At 34.0% G+C, this 18308-nt stretch overlaps 1 protein-coding gene across 3 annotated transcripts in view; it reads right to left on the bottom strand.

The window, feature by feature from the left end:
• RFX6 (regulatory factor X6) overlaps window positions 1–18308 on the bottom strand; it is a 56593-nt gene that overhangs the window by 23619 nt on the left and 14666 nt on the right. For all 3 annotated transcript variants that reach the window (XM_031012205.3, XM_055391780.2, XM_063707814.1), the window contains 2 exons: window positions 16091–16168; window positions 14949–14976 (listed from right to left, as the gene is read on the bottom strand). In XM_031012205.3, coding sequence (XP_030868065.1) covers window positions 14949–14976; window positions 16091–16168 — 106 coding nt within the window. The remainder of the gene's footprint in view (window positions 1–14948; window positions 14977–16090; window positions 16169–18308) is intronic.

Here is an 18308-nt window from a genome sequence, read left to right as displayed (position 1 = left end):
TTCTCACATTTATTTCTAGACTGCATTTCTTTGTTTATCTCTGTCATATTGAAGATGTTTAGTAGACAAAAACTTAATTACTGTCATAGACAGGTTGGGTTCCCATCCTGTCTTTCTAGAACTTATAATGGTAGAGCCAAAGGAACTGGGAGTACTTTTGAGTCCTTTAACACCAGATATTTTAGAAGCCCTGATTTCTTGTTGACTTATTTGATATAAGATTTAAATAAGCTGGAGGCAGAGCTTGCAGTGAGCCAAGATCGCGCCACTGCACTCCAGCCTGGGTGACAGAGCAAGGCTCTGTCTCAAAAAAAAGAAAAAAAAAAAAAAGATTTAAATGAGCTTTATATTTAAAATAATATAGAAATTCATTTTTAAAAATTATGTTTAATTTTTACTTTATTAATCTCTTTTCAAGTATAGTTATTCTTAATTTTTTAATTAATAACTATTATTTAATAATGATCATAAACTGATATAATAACACAGTTAATCCCAATCCACTCTATTTATTAATCGATCTTAATTTTAGAAATGCTTCAAAGACTTTCAATGCTTGGATTTTCCATTTATGAGCACCAATTATCACTGCACTGTCAAGGAATGTTACTGTCAATAAATAGGGAAAAATAATATAGGAAACAAGAAAATAAATAACTTAATCCTTAAAGGAAGGAAGTTATATGACAAAATAGAAAACTAACATTTGTTGGATAAGCATAACAAAAATTTACCTAAATCTTAATTTTAGAAAGGTTTGCACTTTTCATATATTTTTTCTCTTGTGTGGAAAGTCATGTTTATTCATCTCAATATGTGATTTGGTGATATAGGAAAAGAGAAACAGAGAAATATAAACTCCCAAAATGATAATACACAGTATGATATTAAACTGAAGTTAGGAATAAAGGAATACTCTTATTTCCACTAAAGAAATATAATTAGTAATCAAAAATCCTTTTACAAAGAAAAAAATAGACTCAAAAGATTTTAACAGGTGACCTTTTATCAAGCATTCAGGAAACAGACAATTTTAAGCTTACTAGATTTTTTTCTGACAATAGAAAAAAGGATAACTTCCCAATTCACTTGAAAACGTACATGTCAAAACTAGACAAGAACAGAAAAAGAAAAATTATATTTCAATCTCACTTATTACTATACTTAAGACAGTATTAAACAAAATATTAAACAAAATTCAGTAGTATATAGGTACAATCATACTCAAGTTAGGTTTAAATTCATCATATTAACAACAAACAGAGGAGAATGCTGTATATTATATAATCATCTCAACTGATGCAGGAAAAAGTTTGTTTAAAATCCACTAACATTCATTAGCCTCTCTCTCTCTCTCTCAATCCCTCTGTGTGTGTGTGTGTGTGTGTGTGTGTGTGTGTGTGTGTATGCTAGAAATAGAGGAAAACTTAATTATTATACAAAGAATATCTATCAGAAGCCCACAGCAAATGTCTTACTTAGTGGTAAAATACCCTTGAAAATCACAAACAAGGTAAAGTTGCCTGCTCTCACCTTTTTCACTCAACACTATACCAGAGTTTGTAGCCAGAATAATAATGAACTCAAAAAAGTAATGACAGATTAAGTACCAAAAAGGAAGAGACAATATTAGCATTATTTGCTACTGGAGTAATTGATTTCATTGAAAAACTAAAACAAATTACACAAAAATTATGGTTAACAATAAAGTTTTTTTAGCAAAGTTGCTGAATACAAGATCAATTTAAAAGTCAATTGCAACAACATGGATGAAACTGGAAAATATTATGGCAAGTGAAATAAGCCAGGCACAGAAAGACAAATATCACGTGTTCTCACTCGTACATGGGAGATAAAAAATTTGATCACATGAACTTAGAGAATAGAATAGTGGTTACAAGATGCTAGAAAGTGTAGTGGGTAATGGAGGATAATGAGGAGTTGATTAATGGTAATTACTTTAAATGTAAATGAATCAATCTCTCCAATTGGAAGACAGATATTGGCAGAATGAAGTTAGACAAAATAGACTCTAAATTTTAAAAGGTGTGTAACAGACAAGGATATTATACATTAACAAAATTTTGATAAGGCAAAAAAGATCTAATAATCATAACCCTTTATGTACATGTACCTAATAACAGGTATGTACAGATAACAGATAATAACAGATAATCAAAATATATGAAGAAAAATTGACAAAATTAAAGGGAGAAATGAACAGTTTTACAATAATTGTTGGAGACTTTAACACCTCATTCTCAATAATGGACAGAACAAACAGACAGAAGTTAAGTAAGAGTATAGAGGATGTGACAGCACAATAAATAAACCAACTATATTGAACAAACATATACAGAACAATCTACCCAACAACAATAGAATACACATTATTTTCAAGAGCACATGGGACATCTTCCAGGATAGACCATATGTTAGGCTACAAACTAAGTCTCAGTGAATTCGAAAAGATAGATGTCATACAATGTACCTTCTTCAACCAACATGGGATGAACTTGGAAATAAATAATAGCAGAAAACTGGAAAATTTACAAATTTGTAGTAGTTAACCAACACACTCAAAGAAAAGCCCCAGAGTTGGCTTCAGCAGTGAATTCTACCAAACATTTAAAGAGGAACTAATATCAATACATCTCAAAGTTTTCCAAGGAATTGAAGAGGAAGGAGTACTTTTTAACTTATTCTATGAGGCCAATATTGCCCTGATACCAAAGCCTGACAAAGACATTGCAAGGCAAAAAAACTGCAGACCAATATCCCTTATGAACTTTGATGCAAAAACTCTCCACAAAATATTAGTAAGCCAAATTCCACAGCATATTAACAGGATTACACACCATAAATAAGTGAGATTTATTTCTGGAATGCAAGGATGGTTCAATATATAAAAATCAATAAATGTGTTACTTCACATTAATGGAATAAAAAAATGATAATCTCATTAGGTACAGAAAAAGTATTTGAAAAAATTCCATATCCTTTCATGATAACAATACTCAACAAACCAGCCATATAGGAAAACCACCTCAACATAATAAAAGTTGTTTATGAAAAACCTATAGAAAACATCATATGTAATGGTGAAAGACTGAAAGCTTTTCCTCAAAGATCAGGAACAAAGCAAGTCTGCTTTCATCACTTCTACTCAACATGGTACTAGAAGTCTTAGCTAGAGTAGTTAGGCAAAAAAAAACACAAGGCATCCAAATTGAAAAGGAAGAAGTATAAAATCTCTGTTCACAGATGATATAATCTTATATGTAGAAACCCCTAAAAATTACACACACACACACACAACTCATAAATGGGTTCAACAAAGTAGCAGGATTCAAAGTCAGCATGCAAAAACTAGTTGCATTTATATTCACTAATAATGAACAGCCTGAAAAGAAAATTAAGAAAACAATTTCATCTACAATAGCATCAAAAAGAATAAAATACTTAAAAACTAATTTAACCAAGGAAGTGAAAGACTTGTACAATACAAACTACATAAAAGAGCTGAAAGAAATTAAAGAAGACATAAATAAATAAAAAGACATTCTATGTTCATGGATTAGAAGAATTAATATTTAAGATAGCAATACTGCCTAGAGTGAGATATAGATTCAATGATTCAATGCAATCCTAGTGACAGTTTTTTCAGAAAAAGAAAAATCCATCCTAAAAATATCTATGGAATCTCAAGGGACCCTGGGTAGCCAAAAATCTTGAAAAAGAAGAACAAAGTCAGAGAAGACTTCTGATTTCAAACGTACTATAAAGTTACAGTAATCAAAACAATATGGTACTGTCATGAAGACAGACACATAAACCAATGGAATAGAACAGAGAGGTCAGTAACAAATCCTCACATATATGGTAAAATAATTTTTGATAGAGGTGCCAAAACCATTCTATGGGGAAAGGACAGTTCTATCAACAAAGTGTGCTCGGAAAACTGGATGTCCACATTCAAAGGAATAAAGTCAGACCTTTACCTCATACATCATATACAAAAATTAACCAAAAATGAATCAAATATCTAAATGTAGGAGCTAAAACTATAAAAATTTTAGAAGGAAACATAGGAAACATGTTTAGAAGGAAACGTGATTTGGAAAAAAATTTTTATATAGGACACTAAAACACAGGTAACAACAAAAAATACACAAATTGTATTTCATAAAAAAAAGTAGTTCTTCATGAACTATTTATAATCCCAGCACTTTGGGAGGCTGAGGTGGGTGGATCATGAGGTCAAGAGATTGAGAACATCCTGGTCAACATGGTGAAACTCTGTCTCTACTAAAAATACAAAAATTAGCTGGGCATGGTGGCACACACCTGCAGTCCCAGCTCCTTGGGAGGCTAAGGCAAGAGAATGCTTGAACCCGGGAGGCAGAGGTTGCAGTGAGCCGAGACTGCACCACTGCACTCCAGCCTGGTGACAGAGTGAGACTCCATCTCAAAAAAAAAAAAAGAAACACTTTTGTTCATAAAAGTTATGCATATAACTGTACATGACACTATGATCACAGTAGAAAGGCAATGTATGGAATGAGAGAAAATATTTGCAAATCATGTTTCATAAGGGATTAATATACAGAATATATTGAGAACTCCTAAAACTTAACAACATAAAAGTAAACAAAATGATTCATAATGGGCAAAGGACTTGATATACACTTCTCTAGAGAAGATATATGAATGACTAGTACATACATTAAAATATGCTCAATGTTACAATCATTAGGGAAATGCAAATCAAACCCTCAATGAGATACCACATCACACCCACTGGGATGGCTACTATAAACACAAAAACACACACAAACACACACAGCAAAAATAACAAGTGTTGTCAAGGATGTGAAAAAATTGGAATCCTTGTGCATTGTTGGTGAGAATGTAAAATAGTACAGCTGCTATGTAAAACAGTTTGGTAGTTCCCCCCAAAATTAAAAATAGAATTATTATATGACCCAGTAATTCCGCTTCTGGGTATATACCCAAAACAATTATAGCAGGATCTCAAAGAGATATTTGTACATCCACATTCATAGCAGCATTAGTCACTATAGCTTAAATGTGGAAGCAACCCACATGTCCATCGACAGATGAATGGATTAGCAAAATGTGGTACTGTATATACATACAATGAAATATCATTCATCTTTAAAAGGGAATGATGTTCTGACATATGCTACAACATGGATGAACCTTGAGGACATTATGGTAAGTAAAATAAGTCAGTCACCAGAAGACAAATACTGTATGGCTCTACTTAAAGAGGATTCTAGAGTAGTAAAAATCATAGAGACAGAAAGTAGAATGGTAGTGGCCAGGGACATGGTAGAGGGAAGATGGGAGTTATTGTTCAATGAGTAGAGAGTTTCAGTCTTGCAAGATGAAAGAGTTCTGAAGGTGGATGGTGGTGATGGTTACACAATGATACCAATGTACTTAATACCACAAAACTGTACACTCAAAAATGGCTGAGATAGTATATTTTATATGTAGTTTACCACAATAAAAATAGGAACAAAAACCAATTACAAATGAAATAAATGTTCAGAGCAACTTTATGCTTTCAAAGTAATTTATAGAGAATATTGTTATAATCTTGGAATATACACAAATTTTTTAAAAACAAGATATAAAAAGTACTAACCATAAAATAAAAATCTTCATCAAAAGATACAATAGAATATTGAGTCATGCTACTAACAGGAAGAAGTTATTTACAACACATAACTTACAGGATATTAGTATCCAGAACATATAAAGAACTCTTAAGATTAAAATTTCAAAATAAAAAACGATATGATCTGAACAAACATTTCACAGAAAATAATTGACCAATAAAAATCCAAAAATATATTCTAGCTCATCAGTTGTTAAAAACAATTTCCAAATAAAAAACACAGACATGATTTTACACCCACAAGACTGGCAAAAACTAAAATGTCATTTAATACCAAGCATAAGAATAAGGTACAAAAGTAATGATCACACACAGCTGGAGAGACAGAAGTTGATACAACCACTCTGGAAAATAATTTCACCTTTACTAGTAAAGTTAAAGATGAGTATATCTTAGGACCTGGAATTCAACTCCTATAGATGTCTACCTGGAGAATTGTTTGCGTCAATATTGTTTTTCAGGCAAAAAAAAAAATTCCCATCCACAATGGAATGAATAAACGCATTGGGATAGTTTCCTACAATGGAATATTATACAGCAGTACAAATAAATTAGAACTTCATATATCAGCATTAAAGAATCACAAAACCTAGCACTGAATGAAAACAGAAAGTCACAGGGAAAACAAGGAGCCTATTTTTATGTAGGATACAACTGGGCAAATAATAAACAATATGTTGTTGAGAGATCTATTTGTAAGTGGCAAACTTTACAGAAAAACAAACAGTAACACCATATTCTGGAGAGTGGTAACTTCTGATGAGTAGGAAGGAAAAAGTGATTGAAGTGGGTGCACAGAGGACTTCTCTCTTTTAAGTTATGAGAAAGGGCTTGAGTTTTCATACTATGATTATTTTAAAAATTCTATGCATGTGTTTGTGTGTTTGGGTGGGTGCTGTGAATAACACATTTCCCAATAAAAAATGTTAGCATGCTAAAGAAACACATATTAAGAAATAAAGTATGTAACTTTAATTCTAATACTTTTAAAAACTCTCATATTGGTAAATAATAATTTTGTGTAATCAAAGCTAGCAATATGTGCAACATCAAGAAGGGGCAAAAGGGCCCCAAAAAACCTTAAAATTAATTTTGTTTTGGATGTTAACAACTGGATACAAAGATGATATAAATTGCATAAATTGAATAATATCCAGTAAGTGTAACACAAAAAGAGAAGAGTGATCATCTTTAAAATAGTAAAATATGTTCATTCTAATTCCACTAATATATTTGCTATTACAATCGTACTAAAAGAGGTGCCAGATCATAGGCCAGCTACAGAGGTCTGGGTTTGTTTTGTTTTTTCCTTTCTCAATTGATAACTTTGGTACTCTTGGGTGAACTATTAAGAATCGTATTTCTAAAAGAAAACAAGAAGGACCCTACAGAAAAGAAACAAATATGACTAGAAGGCAAGAGGGTCTGATTTATGAGGAAAGATTAAAGGACTTAAGCTGCATGGCTTGGCTAAGTGATGACAAAGGAGAGTATGATAACAGTCTACAAATATTTGAAAAGCATATACCAAGGAGGGAGGATTTGATATTTATCTTGGTACAAAGTTGTTCAACTGGCTGTGAATGGTTGATGTTAAGGAGAAGAAAACTCAGGCTATCAAGGAAACTTCCTGGTAGAAATGTATGAAATCAATGGACCCATTCCCTAAGAAATCATGTCAACTTCACTAGCTGCTTGAAACAAAAATTTGGCCCACATTAGAAGACCCACAGGAAAAGAAAAGCTTTCTTTGATGGGGAGAAAATATTATAATTAAGTTTTGTTCATTCGTTTTATTCCTGTGAATTAACAGATTCTGAGACAATCTCTAAGACATTTCTGAAATTTAAACCACTCCATTTATGAATAAAAATTTTAAAACAGTAACAATTATTAATACTAAATAGTAACGCTCTTACCATCTTTTTCCTGTTTTTTATTTTGTTTTTGTTGTTTTTTGTTGTTGTTGTTTGCTTTTATATTTTGAACTATCTAAAACTTTTTAAAAGATATAGAGAAAAAAATAATAAATACCCACTTACCATCCTGATTAAGACATGAGACATTTCCAATACTAAAGCAGCCTTGCCTAATTTCATTCCCTTCTTCTCCCACAAGAAATAGTGTTCTGGGCTTGGTTTAGATCATTTCTACTCAAACATTAAAAAATTTACCTAGTATGTAAATGTTCTTAATATTATACTGTTCTTTAAAACTAGTACTATACACTATGTATCCTTGTATTTTCAATGTGCTTTTTTCACACAACTTTAGGTTTTTGAGATGACCCTAATTTGATTATTATAACTATCATTCATTCGCTCATACCCAAAGCAGTATAGCACTCCATTGTATAAATGTATAAAAACTTATTTCCCATTATATCATAATGAACACTTAGATTATTTTCGAGTATTCTGCAATTATAAACCATGTCCCAGTGAACATCCTCATACACACCTCCTTGTGCACAATGTGAAGGTTTCTTTAGGAATGCAGTCATAAAGTGTGTAAATCTTCAACTTCACTAGATATTGTCCCTTCTACTCTATTTGAGAGTTCCTTTGGTCCATATTCCTGTCAACAGTGTGTCTTTAGACATTTTAGTTATTGCTAATGTAATATATGTGAGACAATCACACATTAGGGTTTTAATTTTCATTTCCCTGATTAATATTTAGATTGAGCACTTTTTTATTGGCAAGGGGTGGTATTCAACATACGTTATGGACACTGGTCAACCAGAATGCCAACTAGCACTGTTAGTCATTCTTTGTTTATCCTGAATTAATTGCCTCTTCATATACTTTGCTATAATTCTGTTGGGTTGTCTTTTCATTATTGACTTGAATTCTATACATATTCTAGAACAGTGCTGTCCAATAGAGCTTTCTGTTATTATGGAAATGTTCTGTATCTTTCCTGTCCAATACAGTAAGCACTTGAAATGTAGCTAACGTGACTGAGCAACTAAATTTTTTGCTTTACTTAATTAATAGTCACATGTGGCTAGCAGCTACAATATTTTACAACATAGTAACAGATATTAATTCTCTGTCATACAGTGCCTCTCAATTTACAATGGGGTTACATCCCAGTAAAACCATTACAATTGGAAAATATTTTAAGTCAAAAATGCATTTAATATACCCAACTTACTGAACATTATAACTTAGCCTAGCCTACCTTAAACGTGCTTGGAACATTTACATTAGGTTACAGTAGGGCAAAATCATCTAACACAAAGCTTATTTTATAATGAAGTGTTAAATAACTCATAATTTATTAAATACTGTATTGAAAGTGAGAAGTGGAATGGCTGTATGGGTACTCAAAGTACAGTTTCTACTGAATGCACATCCCTTTCACACCATCACAAAGTCGAAAAATTGTAAGTCAAACCATTTTAAGCCAGGGACCAACTGTATATAATTTATAAATACCCAGTTATGCTTTACATATTTCACATATATTTGCTTTTGGGTCCTTTCTTTCATAATTAACATTTCTCTATATCATTAAAAGAGCCTTTTAATAAATAATATTCAGCCACACAAAAGTACAATAAATTATGTAACCATTTCTTTGATATTAGTCATTTAGGTTACATATAGTTTCCAGCTATAATCAATAAAAATTTTGTGCATAATTTTCTGTCTGCATTTTCTATTTTATTTCACTATGAAATTTACCTATTTTATTTTTATTTCTATTTTTATTTCATAGTGAAGTAAAAATTTTTTTAAATAAAAATAGATTTATTTCACTATGAAATAAAAATAGATTTATTTCACTATGAAATAAAAATAGATTCAAGGCCGGGCACGGTGGCTCACGCCTGTAATCCCAACACTTTGGAAGGCCGAGGTAGGCAGATCACCTGAGGTCAGGAGTTCGAGACCAACCTGGCCAACATGACAAAACCCCGACTCTACTAAAAATACAAAAATTAGCCAGGTGTGGCAGCGCATGCCTGTAATCACAGCTACTCGGGAAGCTGAGGCAGGAGAATCACTTGAACACTGGAGACGCAGGTTGCAATGAGCCATATCACGCCACTGCACTCCGACCTGGGTGACAGAGCAAGACTCCATCTCAAAAAAAAAGAAAAAAAAAGATTCATACAAAATCCATACAAAAGTAGAATTAGCAGGAAAGGATATAAATACTTTAAAGACTTGGTGCAGATCTTCCAAACATTTTCCAAAAATTCATTCTGCCTTCAGCAAGATATGAAAGAGTTTATCTCATCCTACCTTCACCAACTTCCCAATAATTTTTAAATACTTCATAGTTTCATATTGTAAAATGTTATCTTAATTTTTGTTTATTTGGTACTCCTTTCTTCATGCGTTTATTAGCTTTTTCTTTCTACTGTGAATCATCTATTCGCATCTTCTACTACTTATTGTGGTCTTCATATTTGTATAGGATTTTTTATGTACTATGGATATAATTTTATTGTCATGTTTGCTGAAAATATTTCCCCCAGTTTTTCCTTTGACTTCAAATTTTGCATATGATGCTTTTGATATGAAGAAGTTTCCAGTGTCTGTGTTTTTCTTTTTCCTATGAAATGTCTTAAACTGCTTTTATGCTTAGAAAGTGAATAACTCCTTCCAGAAGTGGGGTAGACATATATTTCCTCCTAAGTATTATTTTTATATTTAATTGTTTATATGAAATTCACATAAGTTGTGAGGTATAGAAATTATTTTGCAAAATGGTCAATTTTTCTAACATCTCCTGAATAATTTTATTTATATAGTACTCCACCTTTCTCCAAAAAGGACATGGAAAAATATTTTCTTCCTCCATTTGTTGTAATTTCTGTTTGGTCATATACTAAAACCTTATAAATACTAGGGTCTTTTGTCAGGTACCTAATCTCCGCTGCAGATTTGTTCTATCTACAGTTGACTCAGTATCATGTCATAATATTTTGATATGTGGCAGACAAATCCCCTTTTCACTCTTCTTGTTTATATTTCTCTTAACTATTACTTCCTGTATATTATTCTAGATTAAGCTCGTAACATATCCATCTCCAAAAATTAATTACCCACTCAAATTTTCATTATAATATAAAATGTCTAAATTAATTTAGGAAGAATTGGAATATTTATAATATCTAGCATTCCTAATCCAGGCACATGGTATGTCATTTCACTTGTAGTTTTCTTTTATGCCTGTATTTTTTTTTTCCAAATAGGCAGTATGCTTCTCTTATTATAACTCTTCCTGAATATTTTGCATTTCTTCTGGCTCATGCCATTTAAATTTTACAATCTTCTCACTTTCTTGTCTTCCACAAAGACTGTTGCTACCATCTCAATAAATCTGTGAGAAAATTAAGTCCTACAGAAAATGATTTGAACAACCATTTTTCAATTCTCTCAAGGATGGTGCTTAATCAATACCATTCTAAACCGTCATGCACGACAGAGTTTATTCCTTATATTCAGTGGGTGTCTTAGGGCATTAGGGCTATATTCTCTCTAGAAAACCTGGTTGAGAATAGCTCGGACTTTCTTTTAAGTTCCTCAAACTCCTACTTTCTTTCCATGATTTTTGCCACAGCACATGACCTACACTACCATTCCTGAGAGAAATGCAAAACTACCAAACAGAAGCTACCTCAACTTTCTGCCACAAAAATCTATGAATCTACTTGCATCCGAACTTACCCTTTCTCTTTCTAGTTTTAGTGGAAGAACTGCTCCTCCTCTCTAGGGCCAATTCCTCTACACTGACCTCCTCAGTGACCTTGTGCTCTCAACTTTCCTTTCTTTAATATTTTCAGTCTTCATTCTTTACTGTTTCTGTTTTATTAGCATTAGACATTAGTCTAATCATCCTTCAAAACTAAATTCCAAAAAATTAGCTGGGTGTGGTGGTGTGTGCCTGTAGTCCCAGCTACTTGGGAAGCTGAGGTGGGAGGATCACTTGAGCCCAGGAGGTTGAGGCTGCAGTGAGTCAAGATTGTGCCACTGCACACCAGCCTGGGTGACAGAGTGAGACCCTGTCTCAAAAACAAAAACAAAAAATCCCAAATCCCAAGTCCTTTCCAATTATCACCCTGAACTTGACTAAATGTTCTACATTCAATGCTACTTCCCACTCGTTTCACAAACCAAACCCCAGCTCACCACTGAAAAGGCTCTCCCTGAAATCATTAGTTATCTCCACTTAACTAATTCCATGGATCCTTTCCACTCCTTATCTTGATGACTTTTCAGCACCATCTGAGCATTCCCTTCTGTAGGAAGCATTTTTTCCTCCTGAATCCTGTGACACTGTATTCTCCTCCTTCTCTTCCTACCACTCTAGACTCTCCTCTGTTATCTCACCGACTCTTCCTCTCTCTCACTTTTCACAACTTTTTTTTGGTAACCTCTTGTCTTCTCATTCATTTTTTCCCTAAGCATTTTTATCCATTACCATGGCTTCAATCACCATAAAACTAAATCTTGAAGTCCTCCTTTCCAATCACATATATCCAACTTCCCACTTAAGATTTGTGTTAAATGTTTCACAAACACATCAAATATGACAAGTCCCAAATTAAACCCCTTATCTTTTTACTCTTTCTTACTGCTTCTCCTTCAATATTTCCCAACTAAAATCAGTTACTTCTCTCCATCCCTTGGGCTATTATTCTGGTCCAGATCTTCTCTTACACAGACTATCCAGACAGCCTCCAATGGATCTACTGGCTTCCTGCCTTACACTCTTCTAATATATTCTCCATGTCATGGTCAGAATGAGTTTTATAAAACACAAGTCTGATGGCATAATTCCCCTTTAGTGGCTTCCCATTACAGAATTCTTAACCTAATGAGACTACACACAATCCAGCCTCTACCTATTATATTACTCTCTACCTCATTCTACACTATAGCTACGCAGAATTTTTTTTATTTTTTTCTACAACATGATACACCTCTTGCTTGCCTTCACATATGCCAGTAGTTGACATTTGGCAATGTCAGAGACGTTTTTGGTTGTCACGACAAGGGAGTGGGGGTCTGCTACTGGAATGTAATGGGTAGAGGCCAGAGATGCTGTGATACTACTAAGCATCCTACAATATACTTGATATCTTCCATAAACATTATTATCTGAACCACAATTTCCATAGTATGGAGGCTGAGAAACCCTGGCCTATGCTATTCCATCTGTCTTAACCACTCTTCTTCCCTCTTCCCCTACTCCACTCCTCCTCCAAACTACCACTATATTCTCAGTTATTTCCTTAATATCACTTCCTGTGTAAAATGTCCTTAACTCCCTAAACCTAGTTACTCCCATGACACCCTCTAGAATTTCTTATAATTACTTGTTCAAGATATGCTTTCCTGCTATACTGTAAAGCTCTGGAAGGGCAGGACCAAATCTCTTCATTCACCATTTTGTCTCCTAGTACCTGTGATGTAATACACCTGTTAATTAATATCTTGACCATGGCTTTAAAAAAATAGAATCTTTCTCTGACCTCTTAAAAAAGCAAATACATCTCTCAGCCTCATTTTTCTTAGCTGTAAATATGCTGACACCATACCTCACAGTTATGAATGTTCAAATGAACTGATGTATATGAAGATTTGCACTGAAAGTCATGTCTGAGCACACCAACGATGGTTGGTCGCCCTAAATACAATTTTTTTTTTGAGATAGGGTCTCACACTGTTGCTTAGGCTAGAGTACAGTGGCACAATCATGGCTCACTGCAACCTCCGAGCCTCTAGGGCTCAAGTGATTCTGCTGCCTCAGCCTCCAGAGTAGCTGGGATTACAGGTATACACCACCATGCCCAACTAATTTTTTGTATTTTTAGTAGAGACAAGGTTTTGCTATGTTGGCCAGGCTGGTCTTGAACTCCTGGGCTCAAGTGATCCACCCACCTCAGCCTCCCAAATAAAATAATTTTTTAAAATTTCAATTGTGTTATAAAAATATTTTATTATCATTTTAAACTTATTTAGAGTAGTTCTGAGCCTTTAGAAAGCTCTTAGTTGTGTTAATTTCTATAATCATCAAAGTAATGGTACACTATTATTGCCTTCAGGTATCCACAGAAAATGGTTAGGCTATAGAGCTTAATCAGAATATTTTAATTTTAGTAACAAAATCTACAACAGTATTTGTAGTGTCCTCTTCTAAGGAGGAAAAAGTAGACTTGAGAAATATTTTTCTTTTATTCCATGAAACAAGGCTTGCCATTTATCAGCAGAGGGCTTGCTAATACCACCAGCCTCATCAAACTAGTAGAAAGAACACCTGAGAGAAATTACTTAAATTCCCTATTGACATAAACTTTACTCAACCAAAGTGTATCTCTAAGTCAATATTTTTGCAGTTTCACAATTGTTTATCTAATAAAGAGCTATTATTTCATTGATAAAAAGGGCAATCTGGAGGATTTATATTATGTAATTAGCCATTAACTGTATTAAAAGCACTGGTGGAAAGAAATTGGCCATTTAGTGGGTTGGGGGCCTTATATTATTTCTTAAAATATGCTTGCATCATTTCACCAAACTAATGGAGTTACACTTTACCTCAGGTCCAGATTTACTACACAACACATTGTCATGTGCCCTTAGCTTGGCAGCACCTCTTCTTAATGATTAGTTAACTTGAGAATAATGAAGGCCTTATCATGTGTCTAATTAGCCATGCAGTCCCTAATGGTAGTCTAACTCATTTAGATAAAGTCTGTTCTTGAAGAAGGGGGTGGAGAGGAAGCCTAGGGAGAAAGACTGTATACGTGTGTGTGTGTGTGTGTGTGTGTGTGTGTGTACACAAAGTAGTAAAACAAACCATAGTGTAGCATAGCATTTGGGTTCCTTGATAACTAATAAATGTTTTGTCTAAATGGGTACAGTCCAAAGACCAATTCTTTCCATATCCTCAGCTTAAGCTTTTTGTTTATATTTAAGTGAAAACTTTTTGGATAAATGATAGTGTTTTTTTTTACAGTCTTGTAAGTATCTGATATTAGGTAAAGATAACTTAAAATGTATCTCTCCTGGGTTAACTGAAAGTTGTTTGGTAGATCCATGCAAAGATTCATTTGTTGTCCCAAATCTAATTGAGCTGTATCTGAAGTCCTTTGTCAAGGAATTCCTAATAAATAACATTTATTTCTACATTTGCCAAAGGGAACAATTAACATGTATTGCTCAGCTTGTAAGACATATCATAGCAGATGTAAAATAGAGATGAAAAGAATTCTTACCTCATTCTTTAGCTTGCTTCCAGAAAACCTTAAAAAATTAGTACATTTTCCATTAGTTCAAACAAAATTACAGCTATAGCATTCAATGATATGTAGACAACCTAAAGAAGCAGTAATTTCATACCATGATTAGAGAAATAAGCTGGAGAAATTTGCTTTTTTTAAAGAAATCAAGCATCTTTCTCAACTTACTAAAACAAAATAAGTTCTTTAGAAAAAAAGTAAATGAATAATATTTTTAAAAGTCAGGTGAGATTTGAGACAAGTAAAGGACACTCACTATTAAACATTTGTGTGTGTTCCAGCCTATATTTACATTTTATAGTGGGGTGGTGGCTAGTAAGCAGCCTTATGTTCCTTGTAATATCTAAATTTATCTTAGTATGACTCAGTGACTAAACTTTTTTTTTCCACAAGATACTTTACTTTTAAAAATAATTTCTTCTTTTAAGAGCTAAGAGCAATTCTTGGTAAATCGTACCATAAAGCAATCTCAGATACACATCTAATTATTCAGAGTTTCAGTTTAAAAAATGAATGATGTGTTATCACTGGTTTCATTAGATGTAACCTCACTTACTAATATCCCCATGATAGTTAACAGTGGCTTAGAGCAATGTGCTGTTTATTTTCATTCATGTTTTACCTTTCATAGAAACCCAAACAGGTCAGTAATTTCACCTTCATAAGGTAAGATGATGGTCAAAGTATATGTGATTAGAGATTATTACAATAAACTTTCTATCTTGGTAAGGTACTAGTCAAGCACATAGATCTTTAAAACAGGTTGTCTCAGAAAAAAGTTACATTTACATTTACTGCCTTTATTTTATGGAATCCAACCTGAAAATAGACTTTGCTTTATTAGTAAATACTAATTTAAAAGCAATTCTGCTTCCTTGATTTCTCCTCTTCATCTCTCTGGAACACTAGTTCACAATTAATTTCTCAATAATTATGACAAGTTATATATTTTCCCAGTAATCTAGATTATATAATCATCCATACAAAGTGGACATTAAGGTCTGATGCTTAAATGGAAACATCTTGATAAGCAAAATTAAGAAATCATTTTATTCAATAGGTATCATGCATATTTAAAGAAACACAGAGAATTTGTCTTGAAGATGGTGTAACTCTACCTTGTCAAGCCCTTTCCAGAATAAACGGAGTGGTAATATGCACTGCTCTCTTTGATGCCAATCCCATAGTAATGATACCTAGAGCAAAGACAGGAACCAGCTCTGTGTTAATGAAGGAGATTTTTGGAGGGGAAAAAGAGACTAAGGTATAACTGACGTAACCATGAATAAGAACTGCAAACCCTGATGACCTTTCCTTGCTGACATTTTTCAGGTAGGCAGCATCTTAATGTGCTATATCCCTCTTTGATAGTCACTACTCCTACTTATTGTTGTTATTTCTGACTCTAGGCTTGAAAAAGATAGGAGAATTACCTACTGACAATCCTCTTACATCCCCTAAAACATTAGGTTCCAAATCCCAAGAATGTATAAATGTAGGCTTTGGCTCTAAGTATATGTACTGTATGTGTTTACAAATTGAGTGATTCAACATGAATTTAGTCAATTGGACAAGAAAATGCTATGGTTTTCTTTACCATATCTGTAGGGAAGACCAATCTCACACATGGGAATATGTATGAAGCATGTGACCCTTTACACATTATTTTCCTCATGAGTAATCAAAAGTCCAATTCACTACTATTTTCACTTCAAAATTTCATGCAACAATGGGGAGAAGGCTATGTTGCAAATCAATGAAAATGACATGTGGAAAGTAACAGTGCCGTACATAATTTGTTTTAAATATGCCAGTGGATCATGAGACACAATACAAGTATAGCAACTCACTGATTCTCAAATTATAGCTTATTCTCCTACGCCACAAACTCTTGACATATTACACATCCATATACAAACACTACAAATATTATACACATGCTAGTGGAATAGTGGGCATTTAGTGAGGATAGTCAGAGTCCTCTAGCATCTGCTTTCTGTGGTCAGTCTCCACTCTCCACCATCCATCCCCCATGAAGCACCACTACCTACTGTTTACCAACTCCTTCAATTTGCATTCATCTAGGATCAGGAAAGAAATGAAAAAAAGAGAATGAGGGGATTTCCAGTGGACTTCAGCCTAATTATATTTTAAAACGTTGTTTCCGAGCACCACCATCTGAGTTTAAAGTGGATCCTTTAAACTGAGGAGCCACCATCTGAATCCTCAGTTCATCCATCTGGTTGAATGGATGAATCTTCCGTTCATCCATCAAGGGCCCTATCTCTGGCCTCAGCAATAAAGAACTACTCGGCCAAGAAGTTCCACTCCTAAGCATTTTCAGGATCCAGGACAGGAGTACAAATGGAAGCCTACCTACCATATGAATAGCTATTTGAAAACTATAAATCGAGCTAATGAACAGCTAACAAAAATATTCCTGTCCTCTTACATTGACAAGTTACCTCCATAATGATCTAGTAGGTAAATATGAATTTAGCATTCTTAGACTCCTGGAGTTCCATACGGGAACATGGTGGTGGGGAAAGACCCACTTTCACCCCATTTTTCAGCTCTGGCTCCTTTGTTCACTGTGAGGGAACTGGACTGCACATCCAAGATCCAGCTGCATCTGCATCACCTACTAACAGCTACCCACTGACCACACCTCAGTCTAGGGTTATGAACACCAGTGAAGCAATGTGGCCTTCTGAGGATGGACTTGGGACATGCCCAATACAGGCCCAAGAAGTGGGCCTGGGGGAGTTTGAACAGGGAATTCCAGGGCCCCAGGGCCCCAGGGACCCAGAAGTGGGATGTGGTTTTTGGATGGACACATTCACTCAGGCTATGGACTCCCTGCCTCATGGGAGGACAGCAGTTGGATGACAGCCAGAATGAGCCCCCCAAAGTGGGAGGCCCAGAAATGGCTTCTCTCTTCTCAGGTGCTAAGGGCAGGACTGTGGCAGCAAACTTGCCTCTACTGATTCAAGGTCATTTGAGATGAAGGAAAAAGGATTTTTAAACATCAAAACAACAACAGCAGCAACAAACATTATAACTAATGTTTTCAGAAAGAGTTGTCATATTTGGGAAACAATAATATATGGTGGTCAAGGTAAATGAAGCTATTTTATGATTCTGGAAGACTGGGAAGATGTTTTCAAGTCCTCAATTTTGGTAAACATACAATTATAGTCTGTTAACCTGAAAAAAGGACCATCATAACTGCTCATTTTTACAGTACAGAAAAAGAAATCCTATGGTAGATTAAAAAAAGAACCTCTAAGGTATAATGGAACAAAGGGAGAAATGAAGAAAATGGAAAACTTAATG

This window comes from Gorilla gorilla, chromosome 5 (assembly GCF_029281585.2).
Source record: "Gorilla gorilla gorilla isolate KB3781 chromosome 5, NHGRI_mGorGor1-v2.1_pri, whole genome shotgun sequence".
In the NCBI taxonomy this organism is placed as follows: domain Eukaryota; kingdom Metazoa; phylum Chordata; class Mammalia; order Primates; family Hominidae; genus Gorilla; species Gorilla gorilla.
This window is presented reverse-complemented; position numbering and strand designations above follow the sequence as displayed.